The sequence below is a fragment of the Helianthus annuus genome, chromosome 8 (assembly GCF_002127325.2).
Source record: "Helianthus annuus cultivar XRQ/B chromosome 8, HanXRQr2.0-SUNRISE, whole genome shotgun sequence".
Classification (NCBI taxonomy): domain Eukaryota; kingdom Viridiplantae; phylum Streptophyta; class Magnoliopsida; order Asterales; family Asteraceae; genus Helianthus; species Helianthus annuus.
In genome coordinates, this window is record NC_035440.2 from 44,314,557 (window position 1) to 44,339,735 (window position 25,179).

Below are 25,179 nucleotides of genomic sequence, written 5' to 3' on the forward strand. Positions count from 1 at the left end.
CGTTTGTCCGTGGTGTCTTGGCACTATTTTACTGTCTATATAAAATAAAAGATTTTCACCATTCATATCTCCATGGTCTATATCGAGGTATGTTGGCTACCTGGTCGGGGGTTAAGGGAACGGTTTGGTAAGAGTCTTGCCATTGTTCAGTGTATAGATCCTGCAAAGGACCTGGTTCAAATTTAGTAGGACCTCCTTTAATACCCTAAGGTATTGGATGGCGGGGGTCCAAACTCTTTGCTCACCTCATAAGTTAAACTACTATTAAAACTTTAACCCGGCTACTTAGGACTGTATCCCTATTGACTCAGACTACTTAGCCGAGGGTAACGTCACCTTCAAAAGAGGGACCTACCACATTATGCATTAATAACTTAATTAATTATCTTTCAATAATCCGACCCTTTAGGATTGTATCCTTGCTGACTCAAACTACTGGGTTGAGGGTAACGTTGCCTTCAAAAGAGGGGCCTACTACAATAACTAAGATAATCTCTTAAACAAGTGCAAAAGTGCGAAAATAATCAAAGGTTACACTACACACGAGTCGGATCCAAATGATTCATCTTGTCTATCTGTTTTTATTTTTATTTTACTTTTCAGCATTTTAGTTAGTTTTATTTTCTTAGTTTAAAAACCTTTTTTCTAACATTTTGATTTGATTAGACGTTGAGGATAAACCGGTACTAAAAGCTCTTATGTCCTTGGACGACCTCAGTATCTTACCAACACTATACTACGTCCACGATGGGTGCACTTGCCCATATGTGTGTTTAGTGTTAGTAAATATCGTGTTTTATAAATTTAAAACTTGGCTAAAAAGTGTAAAAAGGGCTTAAAATATATACCTAAAACATAACACACTTCACGCACATCAGTGCGCCAGCTCCGGTGACCTTCTAGAAATAGTAACGGTCGTCATAGAAGAGACAAAAAGGATATTCCTTGTTGTCGACTCCAGGCCCAAGGCCCATCAGCCCATCTCCTTCTACACTACTCCGGCTATAAATAGGGACCTTCATGTACAGGTTAATTCATTCTGTTCTCTGCTCTCTCACTCTTAAACACACACTTATTTCCTTAAAACAAATACTTATTCACACACCGGAGAGTGGTTAAGAGGGAAACCCCCATATTCCCCTCTTAACGAGCTTAACGGGGTGTTGATTGTTTTGCAGGAAGGATCAAGGATTTAGCTCACAAAGGATTAAGAACATTAACCTCTATGTTCGAAACATAAACCAAACTAATAAACCTAAAATTAGTTCCGTGTTTCTTCATTGGCGCCCACCGATTTTTACCATCAACTCATCTTCTTTTTCTGCGCTTTTTCTGCGCTTTTTCTGTTCTCTCGATCATGGCTGGTAAGGGAATACCGAATTTCGGTTTCGGTACACACTCTCAAGTGGGAACAGGGGAGGACAACTTGCACGTCCAACCCTTTCCCATTGACGAGTTAGCCGTGGGTGAAGTAACAAACATTGGGGGACCCCGCGCGAGTATCACTTGCATCACTGAAACGGCTACCGCAACGAGTAACACTGCTGGTCCGTCAAACCCAACACCTTTGAACATATCATCGTTGTTAGGTCTACCAGAGGGTGAAACCCTAGCCTCTTGTTATGCCAAGCAGATTGCTACTGTGAACATAGTTTTCCAAACGTTAAGCGCACAACAAGCAGTATTGCAAGCGGAACCATCTCTGGTAGAAACCCCTGCGCCAACACAGGGGGCGTTCCAGGCAACTCCTCAACAGAACGTGCAAAGACAGTTCGAGAGTCCTCCTCCCCAAAGAAGACCAAGCGTGCATGACACGCACGATACTTATGAGGAAACAGACAGTTACTATGATCATTCGTCCAATGCGTAACTAAGGTGCTCGTTGCACAGCCGGCTTGGGCCGCACAACATTAACAACGAAGGGGACAACACGGATGAGGATGATCCCACTTGGCAAGAAGAAGAAGGTTCTTCAGTTTTCATCCACTTGCAGAGAAATCATGACTCTTACGGACCAAGGCCGCGCGCCATCTATAATGAAGCAGCAGAGCACGATTTCAGTCTCGTTTACAGACCAACAAAAGCAGCCGATGAAGTTTATCTGGAGCATCGCCCTAGCTTCGCTGGAGAAAGCAAAACTGCCACAAACCGTGGGTAATTTCAACGGTCTTACTGACCCTGATGATCACGTGCGACTCTTCACGAGTGTTGGTGTATTGGGACAATGGACCATGCTCATGTGGTGCCATCTCTTCGTCCAAACTTTCATAGGGGCTGCTCGTGCGTGGTTCGACAACCTCCCCTGGAAGAATCAAATCTTGGATTGATTTCAGAGACCAGTTTGTAACAAACTTCAGCCAACAAAGGCGTTATGAGCGCGACACATCCGAGGTTATGGATATCTGGTGAAGGGAGAATGAAGGGTTAGAAGATTTTATCTCTCGTTTCAACAAAGAGTGTTTGGAAATTGGAGGCGTAAGTGTGGATTTAATCTGCGCCTACTTTAAAAAGGTCATCCGTTGTGATAGTCTCATCAGGACTATCACAGGTAAACACGGCATGCCTAAAGAATGGGACAAACTCATGGCAGTAGCAAAGATTGTTGCGCAGACAGAAGAATGGTTGGCAGATGGCAAGAATACCTATTCTGAGGATCGTTTTTCAAGAGGCAACTCACGCGACTCCGGCAGGCGCAACAAAAGCAGGAACCCTGGCTGGAAGGCAAGCCAGTCCAGCGGTTATGAAGAGACACCTCGCTTCAAAGAGGATGCGCGAGATACAATTGATCGAATTGGTTATCGCAAAGCTGTCAAGAATGAAAATAGAGAAAAACATTGGACTCCGCTCATTAAGACTCCTAAGGAGGTGCTCATGACGGAGAACCATGATTTTAAGGCGCCGAAACCAATAACAAACAAGAATGGGCAAGACCCTAATCTTTACTGTGGCTTTCACAAAGATACAGGCCATCTAACTGATGATTGTATCAGCTTGAGGCAAGAGATTGAGAAGGCCTTAAAAAGCGGAAAGTTGAGCCATCTAGTCAAGAATGTGCGCAAGGAGACGACCTAAATCCAAAGAAATGATGATGGAGGCCAGAAGAAGGTCAGGCGTTTAGAAACTCACATGGTCGATGGACCGAGACAAAGCGCGAAAAGCAAGGGCAATCGCCCATTTGAACCAGCTTGGCAAGAGCAGCAAGTCATCTTCCCAGTAGTGCGTGGGGGACCACGCGCCACACGCCCCGTCGTTATTACTGGCATCATAGGCCATTATGAAACAGATTATGTTTTCATCGATCCTGGAAGCACGGCCGATATAATCTGTGAACAATGTTTCAATCAGTTCGACCCTGAAGATAAAGCAAGCCTTGAGCCAGTCGACTATCCACTGTCTGGATTCTACAATGAAACAGTCTTCCCGTTAGGTCAGATTAGCTTCCCCATCACGCTATCTGACGGAAAGCACTCAAGAACCACGAACGTCGACTTCATGGTTATGCCAGTAAATCGAGACACGACGTTCTGATCGGAAGAGAAACCCAAGGAGAGATGAACATGGTAACCTCCACCCCTCATTCAGCCGTTGGCTTCCCAACTGAAACGGGGGTGGCGATTATTTATTCAAAGAAAGTGGTGATGGCGACAGATGATGCTCGCCCAGTTAAAGCCAGCCGGGTCTCACCAACTGAACTAGAGAAATGGGTCTTGAATCGCAAGTACCTAGATCAGACGGTGACGATCGGCCACGCAATTTCCCGAAACATCAGGACGCACCTAAAACAACTGCAGTTCAGAAACATGGATATATTCGCCTGGACACCGTCCGACATGACGGGCGTCCCGCGTGACATAAATGAACATTATTTGAACACTTATCCATCTATTGAGCCTAAAGTCCAAAGGAAGCGCAGCCTAGGGACTGACAAGACGAAGGCTATGAATGAACAAGTTTGTGAGCTGCTCAAGGCAGGAATATTACGGGAGGTGCGCTACCAGAGTTGGGTCGCGAATCCTGTAATGGTCGAGAAGTCTACGAGTGGGTGGTGCATGTGCGTCGACTACACAGATAAGGCATGTCCCAAAGACTGTTATTCATTGCCTGAGATCGATAAGAAAATAGACTCCCTCGCGCCATTCAGGTGGAAATGTTTTTTGGAGTGCTACAAAGGTTATCATCAAGTCCAGATGAAGTTAGAAGATGAAGATAAAACTGCTTTCCGCACCGACATCGGTATTTTTTGCTATACAAAGATGCCCTTCGAGCTCCAGAATGCTGACGCAACCTACCAACGATTGATGGACAAAATTTTTTGGGGATGACATTGGAAAGCACATCGAGGTATACATTGATGATCTTGTGATCAACAGTACCTGAAGAGGACCAAATGTTGAAAGACATCGAGAAGACGTTCAACTCCTTGCGAAGCGTGAACATAAAGCTCAACCCGAGAAAGTGTTCTTTTGGAATGGAAGAAGGTAAATTTTTGGGGTTCATGGTTACCAATGGTGGTTTTAAAGTCAACCCAGAAAAAGTCCAAGTAATTGAAAGAATGCCATTGCCGCACACCATCAAAGAAATGCAAAGATTAGCCGGCCGTCTGGCCGTGCTCAATCGTTTCTTATCAAATCACACGGCAAAGTCTTACCCTTTCATCAGTACATTGCGCAATTGTGTCAAGAAGCAAGAATTTAAATGGATAGCGGAAGCAGAAGCACCCCTCATATTGTACTTGTCTGCTAGTGGAAAGGGATGGAGTTCAAACTCCAATTTAATATGTCAGTAGGGTGCTCACTAACCCGGAAATGCGCAATTCGATCATGGAAAAGTTGGTTCTCGCGCTGCTACATGCTTCCAGAAGGTTGCGCAGGTATTTCACCGGTCATGTCATCACTGTACTTACCAATTTTCACATTGGCATTATCTTACAAAAGCCGGAAACCTCGGGTCATTTGGCAAAATGGGCAATTGAACTGGAGGCCATAACATCTTATATAGGCCGTGCTCAGCTATCAAGGGCCAAGTGTTAGCAGATTTCATTACCGAAGTTCCAGAAGATAAGATCAAAGAATGTGAAGCAGTCGATACACCCGCCCAGAACACATCGGATGAATTGTCGTTGTTATTCATCGATGGGGCTTCAAATGAAGACGGCGCAGGAGCAGGTTTGCGCCTAGTCAGCCCAGAAAAGCACGATTTTACCTATGCTATAAAGTTGGATTTCAAGAATACCAACAATGAAGCGGAGTACGAAGCATTCCTGGCAGGCTTGCACCTGGCCATCAAGATGGTGGCAAAAAACTTGCAAGCGCATGTTGATTCTCTAATAACCGCAAGCCAAATCAATGGGCTATATGACACAAAGGGTGAGGTAATGGCTCTATATTTGGAACAGGCAAAAGAGTTTCTCCAAAGGTTCAAATCGTACAAGGTTGTTCACATCAACCGATGAGAAAACAAGCCCGCTGACGCGCTAAGTAAGCTAGCCTCAACAGCATTTCAACACCTCGGGAAGGATGTCAGAATTGAAGTCTTGAAAAACCCATTTGTGCTGTTACGCCAGGTCAATGCCATCAAGATCAGACCACCTTCATGGATTACCCTATCATTCAATATTTGCAAGAAGGTATTCTTCTAGAAAACAAGGCGGAAGCTAGGAAGATCCAAAACAAAGCGCTGTTCTGTCAAATGGACGGGGGCATTCTTTACAGGAGATCTTTTTTGGGGCCACTATTATGTTGCGTGGACCCCCAAGGTGCAAGTTACTTAATCAGATAAATTCACGAAGGCATCTATGGGATTCATGTGGGCCCTCGCATGGTTGTGGCGAAGATCATGAATGCAGGCTACTATTGGCCAGGGATGCACGTGGATGCTTTAAACGAGCTGCGCAAATGTGATGCCTGCCAAAGGCATGCGCCAAAGACCCTGCGCCCAAAAAATGATTTGATCCTAGTTTCGACAGCCTGGCCCTTGCAGTAATGGGGGATCGATATGGTGGGACCCTTTCCTAAAGCCCCAAGCGCAGTCAAGTTCATAATCGTTGCTGTCGATTACTTCAATAAGTGGGTGGAGGCAAAGGCCCTAGCATCAACTTCAGCAATGATAGTGCAGAAATTCATTTAAGAGCATATTATTTGCAGATTCGGCCTCCCACTCAAAATAGTGACTAATAATGGCACGAATTTCGCCTTCGAAGATCTTCAAAATAGATGAAGGAATTGAACATTGAGCACACCTTCTCTTCCGTTGCGCACCCTCAAGGCAAGCATAATTGAAGGGATAAAGGCCCGAATGGTACAAAACGACGAGGATGGGTCGATGAGCTCCCCAGCATCCTATAGGCTCATCGTACCATGCCTAAAACAAGCAATGGCGAGACCCCCTTCAACCTGGTTTATGGCTCGGAGACGGTTATCCAAGCAGAAATCGGCATCTCCTCGCCACGCTTAACAGCAGTTAACACAATTGATAACGAGGCGGAGCGTCGGTTAGAATTGGACCTACTTGAAGAGAGGCGTGAGATCGTGCGCATTAAAGAGGTCAAGCATAAAACTCAACTGGAGCGATACTACAGTGCGAGGGTGCGCATATGTACGTACACTCCAGGAGAATATGTATTTAGGGACAACGAAGCCTCTAATGCCGAGCTCCCCGGAAAAATAGCACCCAAATGGGAGGGCTCATACTTAGTTCATGAGGTGCTAGGAAAAAGGGCGTACAAACTGCGCACTTTAGACGGTTACATCATCCCACGCACATGGAACGTGCAACAATTGCGCAAATGTTACATGTAACAACTTTCTGTGTATGTTGGTCGCGCGCCCATTTCAGTTATTTAATGCAAAAGTTGTCTACGTTTTATGATTATACATTCTGTGTCTTCTAAGTTACAAATGCATGTTAAACTTTTGATTAGCATGAAAACACTTCAGTAAATTACGAGCTCTTGAGTTAAGCCTCCAAGGTTTCCGCGAACATAGCGCGAGGCCGGGTAACAATACTCATAACGAGCCACACTTACATTTATTCGTCCTAACTTAAACAAAGTTTCTAACAACAATGCAATATTCGTAACATTGACAAAATAAAAAGGACAGGTACTTTCATTCATAAAAAGCGCAGCCGCGCACCGTTTACATATTTTAAAGTCGCAAAAAATTACAAGGCATTACAGCCTAAACATCCTACAATCTATTCCTCGCCACCATCTCCAGCTGTTTCTTCCTCATCAGACAGCTCAACAGTCTCCGGAGCCACGAGGATAGACTTCAATCGCGCCACGTAATCATCATGCTTCAGCGTGTCCGTGGCCAAATCCATAACTGGCAAGGATAGGTGATCATAAACCTCTTCAGCTTGGGCCAGCATCTCATCAGCTTGGCCAGTCATGGAACAGTGACGAGTCCCGCAATGCTGATACAACGCCTCTTCAACATGTTGAGCGCATTCAAGGTAGCCACCACGATGCCCAACGGCACGCGCAGCAGCTGTGAGCGCAGCAACTGCTTGGTCCAGCTCCGTTGCATTCAGGATGGAGTTAACAACCTATCCAAGAGATAAATTATAAAACAAGATAGTAAAAACAAACTATGATAATCTAAGGCGAAAAAGGAAAATACTTACAGCAGCTACTCCATGGTTGCGCATCCATTCAGATTCAGAGATGAGAGTATCCACAATAGATTGAGCCTCAGAATAATTGGTCTGCGCCACATTCAAAGCCGTAGTGCTGATCTAGCGCGCCTCTTCAGCCGATTTACATGCCTCCTCGGAAGTATCAGCCTTCACTTTTTCTGCCGACGGATCTATTTCTAGAGACTCATTCTTCTCATGCGCTTCAAACAACCTGCGCTTCAACTCTGCAATCTCTGCATCCTTGCTAGCCAAATCTCTGTTTTTACTTATGATCTGCGCATTTAAGTCAACCTGCAAGTTATCAGAAAAACTTAAGTTAGAATATTTCTGACGATAAAAGAAGTATAGGAAACAAGAGGGCTAGCCTGTTAAACCTCAGCGCGCTCTCTATCAGACTTAGCTTCCTCAATCTTATTCTTCAAACATGAAACTTCAGCTTCCAAGCTTGTGATCTTGGTGCGGGCGGCAAACATCTTCTTATTATCATTTTCACAGGCTAACCGCCACTCTTTACGCTCCTTAGTAAGAAGATCTTCACAAGCCTGGAGTTTGCTCCTCAAACCCTTTTGCCCCCACTCCTCAGAAATCTTCTCTTTGTCAAAGGAAGCTTTCTCTTCTTGGAATTTAATCTTCATCTGCTCAAATTCCTTAGCCTCGGCAGACAGGCATTCGCGGTACTTCTCCCAACTAGCACGCTCCTGGTGCATAGTCTGTCAGTCGCGCAAGATCTGATGGCCGGTAGCAGAAGTGTTGGCCTCACCAATACTGTAGGCGCGATCTAAACTCTCATGATGACGTGCCCTCTGACAATTAACCTCCCCCAAAGGAAAGGTTCCCAAAAAACAATCCCTACATGCCCCAAAGTCAACAAGTGTCCTTTTGTTTCAAGCTCCAGACTGGGACATGTTTCTCGTCGCCATGCTCTTCTGTATAAGTCTTATAGTAAATATCCCCCAAAGTGTCTTTCACACCTATGGGGGATCGTGGCCTTGCGATTCTTTTTGGGTCACCTTTCTGGCCAGCCGTGCCAGAGCTGCCAGCATCCGTACCAGCCGTAGTGGCAGAAGTATCTTTTTGCCACATGCGCCTGTCCATTAGAAGCAGACCCCCGGCAACAGATTGTATTTGTGCAGTTTGGGTGGTGGCGTCATGCTGCGCGGCTGAACTTGAAGTAAAAACTTCTGCTCCTTTATTTTTCAAGGGTTGGTCAAGCCCGGTAATGCGCACGACCTCCGGACCCTGCGCTTTATCATGAACGGTTGTAGCAGCGGTCTCGGTTTCCTTCAAAATTTCCTTTTCAGGCATCACATTGCCCGCAGGCTCCTCAACTCTCTTTTCTACCTCCTTCTCAGGAATGATCTTCAGAGGGATAATCGTAAACTTGGTCTTTTGACCTCTGGTCCCTTAGTCTTGACCTCAGGCTTCTTCAACGCCTCTGAAAAAAGAAAAGAATGTTAAAAATTTGCTAAGGCAAAAAGAATAAAGGATAAAGGTTAAGCACTAACCTAGAGAAAATTTATACAAGCTCCGCAATCTGCCCTGTTTACCTATGGGCTTAGCAGCAACAGCCTTCTGAGCTGCCTATTCCCAAGATCTTTTCCTCGCCACCAGCCGCACACCTTCCTCCTCAACCTCTTCTTCTTATTCTTCCTCGTGAGTGGTCGCGCCAGATTCGGGGTCCCTTGACCCCACGCTTCCCGAGCTCTTCGAGGCGGCAGCCGCACTGCGCTTCAACTTTTCGCCTATACGAGATAAACCCTCTAGTGAGTCACTAGCCACAACATAATCCTCAAGGTTACTCTGACGACAGCGAAGAGTACCTTTCTGTGGAATCTCAGCTGTCGCGCTGCCACCTCCTGCCTTCTTGCTGGTCGCGCCAGCTTCGACAACACCTTCTTCTTTGTCGCAGCTTTCTTCTTCGTCGCGGACTTCTTAGGCTTCTCTTCAGGGTCTATCCCTAGGTCGCGTAAAACACTTGCAAATATTTCAGACCATTAACTTAGCTCTTCATTCGACGAGCATACGGACTCCTCGCTGGAAAGATAAAGAATCTCTTTCCCAACAGAAGTCACACCTCGCAAGAGCCTTGGTTTGGGAAGTCGCGCACCATCGGTTGCAGAGGGAGGAATAGCAATGCTCCTCGCTGGAGGATACATGAAGTTGTTCTTAATCTGTTTGTGCCAGAAGGGCTCACCGTCACCTAGGGGGCGCACGCCCATCGCCCCACCAAAAGTAGGGAATGCACTCGGATAAAGCTCAGCAGCTGCATCTACAAATTACAATCAGGTGCAAGTGTTCCTAAAAGAGAAAGACAACAAAAATATCATACCTTCACCATTGAACATCAAAACAGGCACTTCTTCACTGCGCTCCGGCCATTTATCGCTCATACCTGCCGCAACCAAGACCTGCTCCCCAAAAACCGGTTGGGGGTAGCCATCAACCTCATATACCAATTTCTTGATTTTGGAATCAGAAGTTCCTCTTTCTCGATCTTATCATACTCTCGGAAGATCATTCCAATCCAAAAAACCTCTTCCCGGATGAAGAAGAACTTCATCTTCCAGTCATGGAAGCTCTTTGGTGGATTTATCAATGACTTCTTTGCACCACAGAGACCAAAAGAATAGAATCCCATGTTCCGGATCAACTGGTAGAAGGCCCTAAATTTATCAACTGTTGGCTCTTGTCCCTGTGATCTACAAATGAACTGAAAATGGCGAATCCTCACCATTCCCATCGGGCTAAGTTGGGAGATGTGGAAGCCATAAAAGTGCAAGATCACCGCCATGAAATGACTGGCCGGCAGTCGGAAGTTGCCGTCGTTAAAGAAATCGGCGAACAACGTAATATAACCAGGTGGTGCATCGGCTGCCGTCTGGCCCTGCTGAGGATAACGAGCATCCCATTCTGCCGGAAACTGGAATCCCCGAACTATCTGCTCAAACAGGCCCTGGTCCCATTTAAGAACTGGAACCGGACCAGCACCTTCTTCGACAGGAATAATTTCTTCTTCAGCCATTTATGTCAAGAACAGAAGAAACTGATGAAGATCTTGACTAAACTTCTGGAAAAAGCTTGAAGGTTATCAAGAAACTTTTGAAGATTTGAAGGTTCAAAGGAATTTAGAGAGAAAAGGAGAGAATTCGAAGGAACATATGTGAATTCTCTCTCTATCCTCGAATATATATACCCATCACATTTAATGCGATGGGTAACCGTGCCGAACGCACCGCGGGCGTACCCAATCAGAGACCGCCACGTAAGGCGGAAATTCCGGGATGACGGTTACTACGCGCGTGTGGGCCTCACTCGCTTGACAGCAGACGAACCGCCAAAGTGACAGCATGATGATCGCCGTGTCAGCAGTCAACTCAAGGGTCGCTATCAACGACATTAGCACCAACCTGTCAGGCTTCAAATTTCAAGGAGTTTCCCGCGTAATTTTAAAAGAAACTTCATGATGAATACAGCAAGAGTTGCGTCGCATGCATCTTCAACCAGTGATCATGCGCGCCAGCTCTCATGAGCAAGAAGCCAGATAACAAGTTAAACACCAAGTACACAGAAACAAGACCTTTCAAGAAGCAAGTCTGATAGCTGCGTCGTAGTAATTGCCAACACTTACACGCGCGCCGGCTACCAAGACTTAGAAAATGCTCGAAAGACCAACCCAGTTATTCTTTTTTCTGAGTCCAGAGCTCCAACTATTTACTTCGCGAATGAAGCAGCACTTGACTGGGGGACATAAAGGGGTATAGTCCCAAAAAGCCGCGCAGACCAACCAGGTCGCGCGCGAGACCATATTCCTAATACATCAATCTAACGAACCTACAGACCCCGCGCCGACTAAATAGGTAAAACCTAAGTCGCGCGCGAGGCCCAAGCAAAGTTAAACGTCAAATCCTACACTTAGCGTCCTGGATGAAAACCCTCACTCCCTAGACCTTGCGCTGGCTGCATGGATTTGCCCCAAAGCCCGCGCGAGGGTAGAGGCGCAGGTTCATTCCAGACAACATGAAAGGTACGAGTGGCAGAAGAATGAGCCAATCAGCGTCCAACAGGTTGTATCCTATCTTGCTCCACGATGAACAATCGTGCAGGAGACAAGAAGGCACACAAGGACGCCTACGTGGCACCAATCAGGGGGCGGAGACACCTGCCCCATGATCTCCACTCACCTGCTGATATCAGGGAGACAACAAGGACGACAACCTGACACGTGGCTCCACTCAAGGTGCGCCAGCTCCGGTGACCTTCTAGAAACACTAACGGTCGTCATAGAAGAGACAAAAAGGATATTCCTTGTTGTCGACTCCAGGCCCAAGGCCCATCAGCCCATCTCCTTCTACACTACTCCGGCTATAAATAGGGACCTTCATGTACAGGTTAATTCATTCTGTTCTCTGCTCTCTCACTCTTAAACACACACTTATTTCCTCAAAACAAATACTTATTCTCACGCCGGAGAGTGGTTAAGAGGGAAACCCCCATATTCTCCTCTTAACGAGCTTAACGGGGTGTTGATTGTTTTGCAGGAAGGATCAAGGCTTTAGCTCAGGAAGGATTAAGAAGATTAACCTCTATGGTCGAAACATAAACCAAACTAATAAACCTAAAATTAGTTCCGTGTTTCTTCACTTGGATCATCTATGTAATTATTTATGTCTCGGGACCAACTCTGTAAAAATTACAAATCACATGAACCAACCAGAGATTTAACTCAATAAAGAAAGGAATAACACTACATTTGTTACAATATATTTATTTCACTCACTATAATTGAACAACTACATTCTAAAGAAGTTGAAACCAATGGTTATCTTAAGTCCCAATTGACCCACTGCTTTAACTAGCTACCACTTGTTCCACCTAGCTACTTAAGTCCCAATTGACCCAATGCTTTAACTAGCTACCACTTGTTCCACCTAGCTACTTAAGTCCCAATTGACCCGATGCACTGCTTTAACTAGCTACCACTTGTTCCACTGTATAGATGGCAGAATGACCAGAACCATCTTCACTAGCATGAGGGCCTGCTGACATGTATCTAGAAATTGTTGTATTCAATGGGTAGGAATTTCTTTTTAGATGGGGGCAATGTACCTTAGCAAGTTGCAAGAATAGTGTAAACTGAGGCAAAAACTAAATTATTTGAATGACTGCGGGAGATATTTCTAGCATCTTTCATTTCAAAAAACTTGCTATTTCACCCGTTCCTTAATCAAAGGATAATATGTGGTTTTATGGCAGTCACAATTATGTTTACTTCTAAATTCTAATTTGAAAACATACTTGCTCGCACATATACATGAACTATAAGAATCCGTCAACATTTATTATCTCAATAAGGGTAAACATCAAAATTTATTATCTCAATAAGGGTAAACATCAAAATTTATTATTTCAATAAGGATAAAGATCAAATATAAATGGGTATTAACATACTAAACGTAAGAAGTGAAAGAAGATTTTTTATCCACCTACTTAAAAATTATTTTTTAGTTGAAAAAAGAAATATTTTTTTTTTATTTTCGTATAGTAGGGTAAATATCAAATATAAACGGGTACAAACATACTAAACATAAGAAATAAAAAGTAAAAGAAGATTTTTTCCACCTACTTAAACATGATTTGTAGTTGAAAAAGAAAATAGTTTGTTTTTTTTAATTTTCGTATAGTTACTCTAGTAGAATAACTATATGCAATTACTCTATAATTACTCTACCTTATAATTAGTTAATGTTTTATTTTTATTTTTTATTTTTGCTATGATTTTAGGACTAAAGTACATGTTTGACTAGAATGGAAAAAAAGAGTTGAAAAAAATTTGTTTCACTTCTCACATTTAGTATTTTAAGTAAAACCTATTTGTAAAAAACCTTACTCCCAAAATATAAATATTACATTAATAGGGTATAACTGTTAAAACAATTGTTTTTTTTATCTTTTAATTAATTAATCAGTGTTCTCGTAATAATTATCTCGAAATTTCATTTCTCTATCATCTAAAATCCATCAAATTTTGGCGACATGTAACGAGATGAGTATGTGCATATTAGAGGGTGTTTGGGGTTTAGTTTTGAAGGAGATTTTTAGATTATTGAGTTTTGAAATTGTATATAATCAGTTTTGAGTGTTTGGGTAAAGAATTAAAAAAATTAATTATTTGCATTTAGAAAGTTACAAAACACAGTTTTCCAAAAGCAACCCCCCCCCCCTTGCAACAAAACGTAGTTTTCCAAAAATTGATTATTTACGTTTAGAAAAAGGATTTTCACTTGGTAAACATCGTATTAACCTAATGATCATATTTGCAACTTAAACCCTTAAGTATTTACAATGTAATCTTTGATCCATAAACAAAGTTTATACTAATCATTACATGGGGCAAAAGATTTAAATTTGTCAAACCACAAATAAAAGAAGTGAACTCTTTTAATTTTTAATTTTTTTGTGTTTTTACTATGCTCAAAAGACCGTGTCTGGTCTTCACACCCTTAAAAACTAAGGGTGGTCCAAAACCTTTATAAAACAATAAGGGTGGTCCAAAATTTCACATTGTTCTTTAAGGGTGGTCCAAAACCTTTATAATCATATCACGTTTTGTTACAAAATATTGAGTGGTCCAAAACCTTGTCTGTTCTCACGAATCACACTACATCAACTTTATAAAACAGAAAATGAAACTTAATCCCTTTTGCATTCATCGTCACTACATGCAAATGAAGGCTCTAACACCAGTTACTCTATCTTCTTCATCATGCCTTTGGTTTCTGTTTGTTTTATCACTTTGCCCCCTATGTTTCTGTAATCAAAACCCAGATCATGTACCATGTATAGCAACTGAGCGACTGGTACTTATTCAGCTCAAGAACAATCTCATTGACCATGCAAACCGTCTATCTTCTTGGGTAGGCAAAGACTGTTGCAGCTGGTCCGGTGTGGTCTGCAACAATATCACCGGTAATGTCCAAGAGATTCATCTTCGAGGACCTGACGATGATATTCACGGCCATTGTCATGGATCTTATGACACCGAGGATGAATTAGAAGAAGCATCCAAACAAATGTTAGGAGGAACCATAAGTCCTTCGATGACCAAGTTACTACAACTCACGTATATCGACTTAAGCTGTAACGATTTTGGATTGATCCCCATTCCAGCCTTCTTTGGTTCTTTCCAGAATGTAAGATATCTTAACCTATCAAGATCGCAATTCAGTGGAGAAATCCCTCACCAACTTGGAAATCTATCAAAATTATGTGTTCTAGATCTTCATGACGTTCCTTTATACACTAATCTTCATTCGAAAAGTTTAAAATGGCTAAAGGATCTTAAAGAGCTGCAACACCTGGATATGGGTAACATCGACCTTGCAAGAGCTTCAGATTGGTTTCAGGTGATAAGCACACTCCCTTCGTTGCTAGAACTACATTGTTCTTTATGCGGGCTAGTTCAACTGCCTAGTAATCCAACTACAGTTAGATTTACATCCCTTATCGCCCTAGATCTTTCGTACAACCTCTTCTCCGACAGTTTGTTGCCTCGGTGGATTTTTGGTTTACATAATTTAATTTTATTAGATCTCACTAATTGCTTTATTGTGGTCTAAATCCGGGAACTCATGGTGGTTTCCATAGCATGCCTTCTTTAATGACACTTCGTGTTTCAACTAATAACTTTGTTAATTCTTCCTTGTTACTGAATGGTTTGCCTAGCTTAAGTAATCTTCGTTTGCTTGATGTTAGTAATTGCAATATTTCTGCTCCAATTCTTGGCACCTTACATAACTTGTCATTGATTGTTCATATTGACTTATCGTATAATGGAATGGTTGAGGAGTTACCTAAATCTTTAAGTAACCTTTGCAATTTGGTTACCTTTAATCTGCAATCAAACTTCTTCGTCGGAAATGCATCCGAACTTCTTGAAAGATTTTGTGAATGTGAGTCACCTAAAATAAAATTTTTATCCTTAACCGACAATAAATTGGTTGGCCAACTACCTGAAAAGCTAGGAAGATTGAAGAATCTTGTAAGCTTGGATCTTGCTTACAATAAGTTAACAGGGAACATTCCAGATTCTGTAGGATGTTTGTCTCTCTTGATTACATTACAGATGAATGTGAATCAACTCACAGGTTCTATTCCAGATACCATTGGTGGTTTGTCATCGTTGAATTACTTGGATATGTCGTATAACAAGCTGAATGGAAGTTTTCCTGAGAGTATTGGGCGACTTGGGGAACTAGAATTTCTAACTGTTCATCACAATTCATTAACAGGTATTGTGACCGAAAACTACTTCTCCAATCTAACATCCTTAACAACTTTGTGGATTGGGGACAACAAGTTAGTGTTGAACTTCAAAGTTAAAAACTGGATTCCGCCTTTCCAGCTCAAAGTTTTGAGAATAGGTTCTTGCAATTTAGGCCCTCATTTTCCGTTGTGGATTCAGTCGCAAACAAGCCTAACAGAACTAGATTTAGCAAACACAAACATATCAGACACCATCCCCAATTGGATTTGGACTACATTTTCTAGTGTAACATTCTTGAATATATCCCACAACAACATTCAAGGAAAGTTGGGAAATGTTAGTTTTCTTGCACCAGGTGCTCTACTAGATCTAAGTTTCAACCATTTTCATGGTGTTCTACCTGGTCATTTCAATAGACCCCAGTTAGATTTTCTTGATCTTTCATCCAATAGTCTCTCGGGATCTCTGGAACAGTTCTTGTGTTCTGGCATTCAAGAATCGCAGCCGTTGAGAGTTCTTGATCTAGGGAACAATAACATGTCAGGTGTTATCTCAGATTGTTGGATGAATTGGGATTTTCTAGTCATTCTAAACCTAGAGAAAAATCAATTTTCTGGTATAATTCCATCCTCTATAGGGAATATTTCTTCCCTATTATCATTGGATATGCGTCATAACAAACTATCTGGGAACTTGCCAATGTCGTTATTGAACTCCAAGAGCTTGACGATCATTGAGCTAGCAGAAAATGAGCTGGTGGGAGGAATACCAACATCAATAGGGAGAGGCCATACAAGTCTAAAACTTCTAAACCTTCGTTCTAACAAATTGGAGGGTAAAATCCCTTATGAGATATGTAATCTCAGCTCTATACAGATCATGGATCTCGCTCATAATGATCTTTCTGGGAATCTACCGACATGCTTTAAAAACCTCACTGTCATTTCTGGAAGGGAGACATCAGGTCCAACTTTCCTGGTGGGAGGAAAGTTGGGAAATGTTAGTTTTCTTGCACCAGGTGCTCTACTATATGACACTCTTTTCCAGAACCAAGTTCTAGGCAGTGCATCATTGGTGACAAAGGGTCGAGTTGCTACATATGATAACATTCTTTATCTAGTGACTACATTAGACTTTTCAAATAACAAGTTTTCGGGGTCAGTACCTGATGAACTTGTTTCACTTTTGGGTTTACGATACCTTAATCTGTCAAAAAACAATTTAAAGGGACAAATTCCCAACTCGTTTAACAACACTGGGAAGTTTGAATCTATAGATCTTTCAGTAAACCATCTTAAGGGAAAATTTCCATCTAGCTTATCAGCGTTAACTTCTTTAAGCTTCTTGGACGTATCGTACAACAATCTTGTAGGAAGAATCCCGAAAGGTCCTCAGCTTCAGACCTTCAATGCATCGAGTTTCATTGGAAATGAGCTTTGTGGAGATCCTCTTCCAGAATGCTTACAAAATACTGACGATCCCAGTGGAACAAACGACGAAAATGATGAATCTATTGGCATTGATTGGATCCTAGTGATATGTACACTCATTGGATTGGTTATTGGTTTTTGGATGGTAATTGCCCCGCTGATTGCTAGCAAAAGATGGAGAGATGTATATTATCGTTTTCTCGAAGGGATCTGGATCAGGCTTCAAAATTTCACTCTAATCATATTCCCATGTAAGTCTTACTCATATTTGATTTTCTGTTTTATCCTTCATTCCTTTGCTTACCTGTACGTTTTCTGAAAGAACAAAAAAAAAATAGTTATACTCACGTTTGTTGGTTCAGGCCCCACTCAACTCACACACTACACACACAATTTGGATGAGAATCTGTTGTGTATTGAACTTTCAACAAGATTACAACTAAAAGAAGAGTTATAAGTGAGTTAATATGAATGAAAAGCTGCACATATTTCATTAAACAAATGAGTTATTAATTGCCATACAAACAGGGGCGGGCCCAGCCCAAAGTGGGCGGGCGCACCCCCGGGGAAAAAAAAATTTAGTGCTAAGTTCCGTCGAAAATCCCGTCCGCACCTCTTGGAATTTTTCATCCGCACCCCTTGGAATTTTTCGACCGCACCCTTGAAATTTTTCGTCCGCACCCCTTAGGTAAAAAGTGTTATCAATTTATATTTTAAATTTTTTTTAGTAAACTCTTATTTTAAAAAAAAAATACTACCTAAAATATAAAACTTTTAATACCTAACTAACTAAACCCAAATACCCATATCTTTACCCACTTAGTTTTAGATAATGTTTTGGATAGATTTCAAAAAATGAAAACTCGTAGAGCGTCGACGTTTTAATTATGTTTGTAACAAGGTTTGACATGTTTTTGATGATTATATAAATTTAGTTTGATGTTCGTTTGTTTTACATGACCCGACCCGATACGAACCATTTTTTTACTTATATACCTAGGGGCCTAAAATTTTTAAAAATGTTCCGCACCCCCATGGAAAAATTCCTGGGTCCGCCACTGCATACAAATCACAACGCGGGAATAATAAAAGCTAATAAAATACTAATATTTACTAAAGAATCGGTAAACTAACGAACGTGCACTTCCTTAAGACTTGGTCAATTTGGACCAAGTCATTACACATGACCAATTAGCTACTGAACCATTTGACCCGTGACAGATACCGTGCCGACCCGTGACCCATAAACGAAGCGATTAATCCAACAATCACCCCCTTAATCGGTTTGTTCAAACCACTCGTTCACCGCAGCTCCAGATATCTTTCTCGAACCATCACTCGGTCACGTCCAACGTCTTCTCCGATTAAACCCGAATCAAGTTCACCACACTTGCAACATCTTTCACCCTCGTAATCTTGATGTCAGTCTTTTCTTCTTGATACATTTGCTACTCCACTTGCTTCTTGCGATACAAACACATAGCTTCGGTCTTCCTCTTTCTAATGGAACACTTTCGGTCTTCTGTTCACGAATCGATCTATTGTGAACTCTTGGTCTTTGTTCACAATCTCGGTCTTTCTTTCTATCATTTGGTCTAAGCTTTCTTTCAATAAAAGCTTTCTTCGGTCTATCATGGTGCGAACCTTTGGTCACTATCACACCCACAGTCTCATTCTAGTTGCCACCGGTCTTTTCGGTCTAATGCCGGAACTTACTTTCCAGCAACGGTCTTCTTCTCACCGGTTCTTCTTCCGGCGATGGTCACAGTCTTCTTACGTGATCAACGATCATCTTCTTTCTTTCATATCGGCACATGCAACAACGGTTCTTTCTTGCAATCGAGTGAAATTGCAATTTCTTATTTCTTCCATGATCGTTCTTTCTTACTTTCCGATTGGCGACTGTTGGTGCACTTGTGTCTGTACTTTGTCTGTATTCGGTCTGTATGTAAACGATGTCCTTGGTAGTCTGTAAGTTGACCAAGTCAACTATCCTCCTAGTTTGACTTGGCCAATAAGTTGAAAGATGTCTGTCTGTATCGAAGGATAGCCTCGAAGGATACTGTTTGATCCTTCGAGGTGCTCGAAAGATATGCTTCGAATGTTAGACCTCGAAGGATCATCCTTCGAGGTCCATGCTCATCTTTCGAACATGTTGTGATCGATAGATGATCCTTCGGACCATCTATCGGATCCTTCGAGCAGACCTGCTGTGTTTGGGTATATATACCCATGCAATGTGTTGAGTTCAGTAGACAGAAGACAGAAAGTTAGAGAGAATACACACACACAGGCTGAGAGCATTCTGTCCGAAACACTCACACACTTTGAGAGTTTATAGAACATTTCTGTAAACATTGAGCTTGTAACCGAACCCTCATTGCATTAATACAAGTTGTGTTAATCGGTGAACTTGTGTGTTTGTTTCTCTACTTGCTACTAACTCGGTTTGCTTGCTAGCTTGGATTCCGCACTCGCTAGTGAGTTAGTATAACAAGGTTTGAGGTTCGTCATTCACCGGATAGGGACCTACAAGTGGTATCAGAGCCTCGCTCTTTACCTTGTTTAAAACCGGGTTTGTTCAAGTGTTTGGTGTGTTTGGACACTTGGTTTAGCACCCGTTTTTGGTGGTTTTTCTTGCTTGTTTAAACTGAAAAAACGGTTCCGAAACCTTCGGGAGTGCTCAAGGTTGGGTTGGGTAACTTGAAAACTTGTTTTTGAGTAACTTTGTGTTTTCCGGCGAAAGCTCCGGTTAAAAATTCCGGTGACTGTGGTTAAGATAAGGTTTTTCATTTTTGGCAAATTTTCAAAGTTGGTGGTGAAAGGACAGCCTGCACATACCATCTTGCCGAAAGTTGACTTACCATCCTGTCACCTTTTCACCAACCTTTCACATCAGATCAGTTTGTGTCAGAAGTCTCGAAGGATATCTTTCGATATCGAAAGATCATCTTTCGATCAAGAAAGGGTCGAAAGACTATTATCCTTCGATTCATCTTTCAAAGTTTGAATCATATCCTTCGAGAAAGGAATCTTTTCGAAAGACAAGTGTCCGAAAGATAAGGATCTTTTGTATTGGTGAATCTTTCGAGATCTGTTGTTCGAAAGATAAGGATTTAACACGAAAGATAAGGATCTTTCAAAAGGGAATCTTTCGAGTTCTTGAATCTTTCGAAATCATTGTTCGAGAGTCAACAGTAATCTTTCGAATACTGTTGATCCTTCGAACAAGGTTATATCTTTCGATTGTGGTCTGTTTATTGCTAACAAGTTTCTGTTTTCTTTTAAGATCTTTCGAACTAGGATCCTTCGACTGTGTGCTCATCATCTTTCGTGACTTGGACATAGAATTTATTTTTCTTGTTAAAGATGAATCCGAGTTGGTGGGGAAATCCGGCTCCAGACAGTGGAAAATACATGAATACCAGTCAATCTCCATCATGGGCCGAATCTCCGGTATCTACATCCTCACAAACAAATGCCACTCCAGCTGGTCAATGGGCGTTTGTTTCAAATCAAACTCCGAGTATTCAAAGTCTTCTACTAAGCGAAAGTGAAACCGGAAGTTTGAACAGGCCTCCAAAGTTGATGCATCTTAATGAATATCCGGGATGGGTTGATCGTTTCCATACATACATTCTTGGTCAAAATACAGAGTTGTGGTTGCGGTTCACTACGGAATTCGATCAAACTATCGAGGTTGCTGCTTCTTCGACAGCTACATTTGCCGATCTTCCTGATGATCAAAAGAAGACGTATGACTTAGAAAAGAAAGCATACGCTATTCTCACTCAAGCACTGAGCAAGGATATTTATCATCAGTTCGTCAGTTTCAAGACTACGAAGAAGCTGTGGGATGCATTGAAGACAAGAGGAGTAGGTAATGAAGCCACACGTCAACTACGACGAGATCTACTGAAGAAAGAATTCGATGGCTTCACATGTATGGATAAGGAGTCCTTGGGAGATATGACAAGCCGTTTCTATCACCTGCTTACTGAGCTGACCAACTTTGAAGTCACTACGACTCCAACAGAGGTGGTAAAGAAGTTTGCCGATGCATTGCCTCCTCAATGGAATAACTTCCTGGAAATCTTGAAGTACAACGGAACGTTGAAAACTACAAATATTAACGATTTCGTGCAGCTTCTGGAGAACAAGGATCAGGAAGAAACGTTGAAGGCAAAGAGAGTTGCAGTGCCACAGAATCCAGAGATGTATTATGGCACCTCCACTTCTTTATCTGCAAAAGCCGGTTCACATGCTCCACTTCAAACGGCGTTTGTCACAAGCACGGATATGTATGGCAATCCAGTGCAAGTTCCTGTAAAGCCGCCTCCAACCACAGATCTGTATGGAAATCCAATACAACCACCTCCTCCTCCTCCTGCTCAACAACCACAATATGCGTGTTATGGAGGAACATCATCAGCTGCAGGTCAACAATCAAAGCCAAATACAGTACAGCTTGACACTTCAAGCTTCTCTAAAGTCAGTGTAGAAGTAGCTAAGGAACACATGGAGCTACTTAACACTGTAGTGAGCGCGTACTGTGGGTTGATAGAAGGTCAGATTGGAAACATTAATCTGACACAAGAAGATTACAGGCAGATTGATAAGGAAGAGATGGACTTGATGGATATCAAGTGGGCCTTTGCGAGTGCTGTGAGAAGAGCAAAGGATTGGATGGAAAGTACTGGCAGAACCAGCTTGGAAAGTAAGCGAGACACCAAGTATGGGTTCGATAAGCAGGCTGTTAAGTGCTTCAACTGTGGTGAACGGGGCCACTTTAAAAGGGAATGTACAAAGCCAGCACAGCACGGGAATCAAAATCCCTTCAGAAACCGAGGCAACCAGCAGAATCAGAACAGAAACACTGAGCGTTCATTGGTGCCTGCAAATAACCAAACCAACCGAGCACTTGCAGTTCAGGTGGATGAAGGTTGTGACTGGTCAATCCAGTTGGGTGGTGATGCTCCTGATGGAACAGCATGTTTTGCTCAAATTGTGAAAGAGTTAGTTCACACCAGTGGTGGAGAATCTTCTGCCAGTGGTGGTGAATCGTCTGAAGATGAAGACTCTTCTGGGTACAGCAGAAGTGTTGATGAAGAATCATCCAATTCTGGTGATGATCATGTGGGTGAGACATCGAATGCAGCAATCGATGCAGATATTGATGAACTCTTGGAGGAAGCTGCAGCAGAAACTCAAAGAAGATCTATTCTGGTGGATCAAGCTGCTTATACTTCGTCTTCTCTCCATTCAGCCTTTATGGCTAATGTCGACGGTTCATCAAGTCAGGTATGTGTCGATGAACCCACTGCTGTTAATTGTGATGAATGTGCTAGGATGCATGCTAGATGTGCAGAAATGGAGAAAAGTATGTCTGAGTTGCAAGGCAAACATGATGCTTTACAAGCTAGTTTGTTTGACTTGCAAGACAAACATACTACTGTGAATGAGAATTTGAGTGACTTGCAAAGTAAGCATGACGCTTTGCAAGAAAAATATGATGTGACCTTTCTCCACAATCAGAAATTGACTGTGGATCTCTCAAAATGCACAGAAGCCAACATGTTTCATGAAAACCATGAAAAAGAATTTAAGTCAATGATTGAAACATTAAAGAAAGATAAAACTGAATTGACAAAAATGGTTTCAAGAAAACAGACGGACATTAATTTGTATATCTCTCGTCTTGAAACAATGCAAAAAGAGATGGCTTGTGTGAAAACCGAAAGTGATGCGATCCAACTCAAGCTAGACAGTTATTTGAGCTCTAGCTATGTGTTAGATCACATCATTGATGTTCAGAAGGAAAAGAGAGATGTCACATGCATAGGCTACAAGAAGTGTCCACCACCAGTGAGACATAATTATGACGCCATGCCTGATGAAGAGGACAGGGTATTCTTTGAACCTTCTGTGCCTCTAGATGTTAAGGAGTTTGCTGCAGGACTCGGATACCAAAAGGAAGTATCCTCAGATTCAGATGTGTCAGCAGATACATTTGTGAGTGCTGAACAGAATCAAGATCCTCCAGTTGTGATTGAGGATGCTGATTCGTCTGATGATGAATCTGATGATACTGTCCCAGCAAAGTCTGATGCGGTAGTCAAAAATGAGGACATACCTCTTGAGAATCACATTCTATGTGATCCCCCTGTTCAACCCGCTAAGACTGTTGCAACTGAGTCCTCATCTGCAGAAAAGCCGGAGAGTGTGAATTTGCTGTACACTCTAGTTGGTGATGATAGAATTTACTCAGACAAAGATTTTCCCATTAAGAATGTTAATCAATCCTTAATCTGTAAAGTCTTTGAGAATTCGACGAGTAAGTTCTTGGGAAAGGCAGGACCTAAAGTTACAGTTACACAGTGTCCTCCTATTCCAAAGGCTGAAATTCGAAAACAATTTGGTAACAAGAAATTACCAACAGTGCCAACACAGCAAAATCACACCAAACCCAAAGGTAAAACACCGGCTCAAGCTAACAAGAAGCCGAACCAAAAGAAGAAGAAAAAGGTTAACTTTGTGAAATCGACGGGAACGGACAAAATTGAAAAGTTTGAAAATCAATCTAACTTAGATTTTGTCAAGAAAGCTATTGTCGAGAAAAGAAATGAACCAAGCAGTTCAAAACCTACTACCTCGGGTTCACAAAGTTCAACATCATCGGCTAGACGATCACATGATTCTTCGGGGTTTGTAGAACGAAGATCATGTTTTGAGTGTGGAACCATTGGACATATTATTCGTAATTGTCCATATCTTCATAAACAAAAAGGAAAGGTTGATGATCCCCGTGGCAAAACTGACCATAAGCCAACTGTTTCCACAAAACAAGATCCCCGACTTGTAAAAGAAAGGGAAAAGAAACAGAAATGCCAACAGGTCAAAAAGATAGAAAAAGCGATTAAAACCGATGCGGTTCAAAAACAATCTGTTGCTGTAAAACCAGAAACTTCTACAATTTCAAACAATCAAGAAGTTAAAATTTTAAAGAAAGATACTGGTAAAACAAAACAGACATGGAAACCTAAATCGGTTACTGAATCAGGGGGACCATCACAATTCACCAACCATCAAAGACAAGAAGTTATTGTCATTGATGAAAATGGAAGACCCAAGACCACAATGGCTTGGGTCCCCATCTCCAACTAATTCATTTGAGTTCATGTGCAGGGTGCTTCAGGAGGAACTATCAGTAGTCATTGGATTGTTGATAGTGGGGCATCCAGGCACATGACAGGCGACATGAAGCTTCTCTACGACGTTAAATCTATTAGAGGAGGTTATGTTGCTTTTGCTGGAGATAAAGGTGGATACATTACGGGTGAAGGAATGATATCTAACGGGATTGTCAGCTTTGACAAGATCAACTTTGTGCAACAACTTGATCACAATCTTCTTAGTGTTTCTCAAATCTGTGACAAGCAGTTCTCAGTACACTTTGATGCTAATGGATGTTATGTGCTGAAACCCGGCTTCAAAATTCCAAAAGAATGGATTCTCTTGTCGGCTCCAAGGATAAATGATTTATATGTCCTTGACATGAGCCAAGCTATTACTACGTCTGCACAAGCAACTTGTTTCGTTTCTAAAGCCACAGAAAAAGACACTATCTCTTGGCACAGACGAATGGGTCACATTCACTTACGAAAAATGAATCATTTGGTTTCAAATGAATTGGTGAATGGTGTTCCCCTCAAAAATTTCCATCTTCAAGACATCTGTGTTTCGTGCCAGAAAGGAAAGCAAACAAAGAAGAAGCACCCTACAAAGAAGATCAACACAGTGGCAGTTCCTCTTGAACGTTTGCACATGGATTTGTTCGGTCCTGTCAAG

At 42.1% G+C, this 25,179-nt stretch overlaps 1 protein-coding gene across 1 annotated transcript; it reads left to right on the forward strand.

Moving 5' to 3' along the window:
* The first annotated feature begins 15,295 nt into the window (after positions 1-15,295).
* On the forward strand, positions 15,296-17,788 carry LOC110869955 (receptor-like protein EIX1). The gene is made up of 2 exons (XM_035975977.1): positions 15,296-17,582; positions 17,694-17,788. The coding sequence occupies exons 1-2, from the start codon at positions 15,296-15,298 to the stop codon at positions 17,786-17,788; spliced, it is 2,382 nt and encodes a 793-aa protein (XP_035831870.1).
* The last annotated feature ends 7,391 nt before the right edge of the window (positions 17,789-25,179 follow it).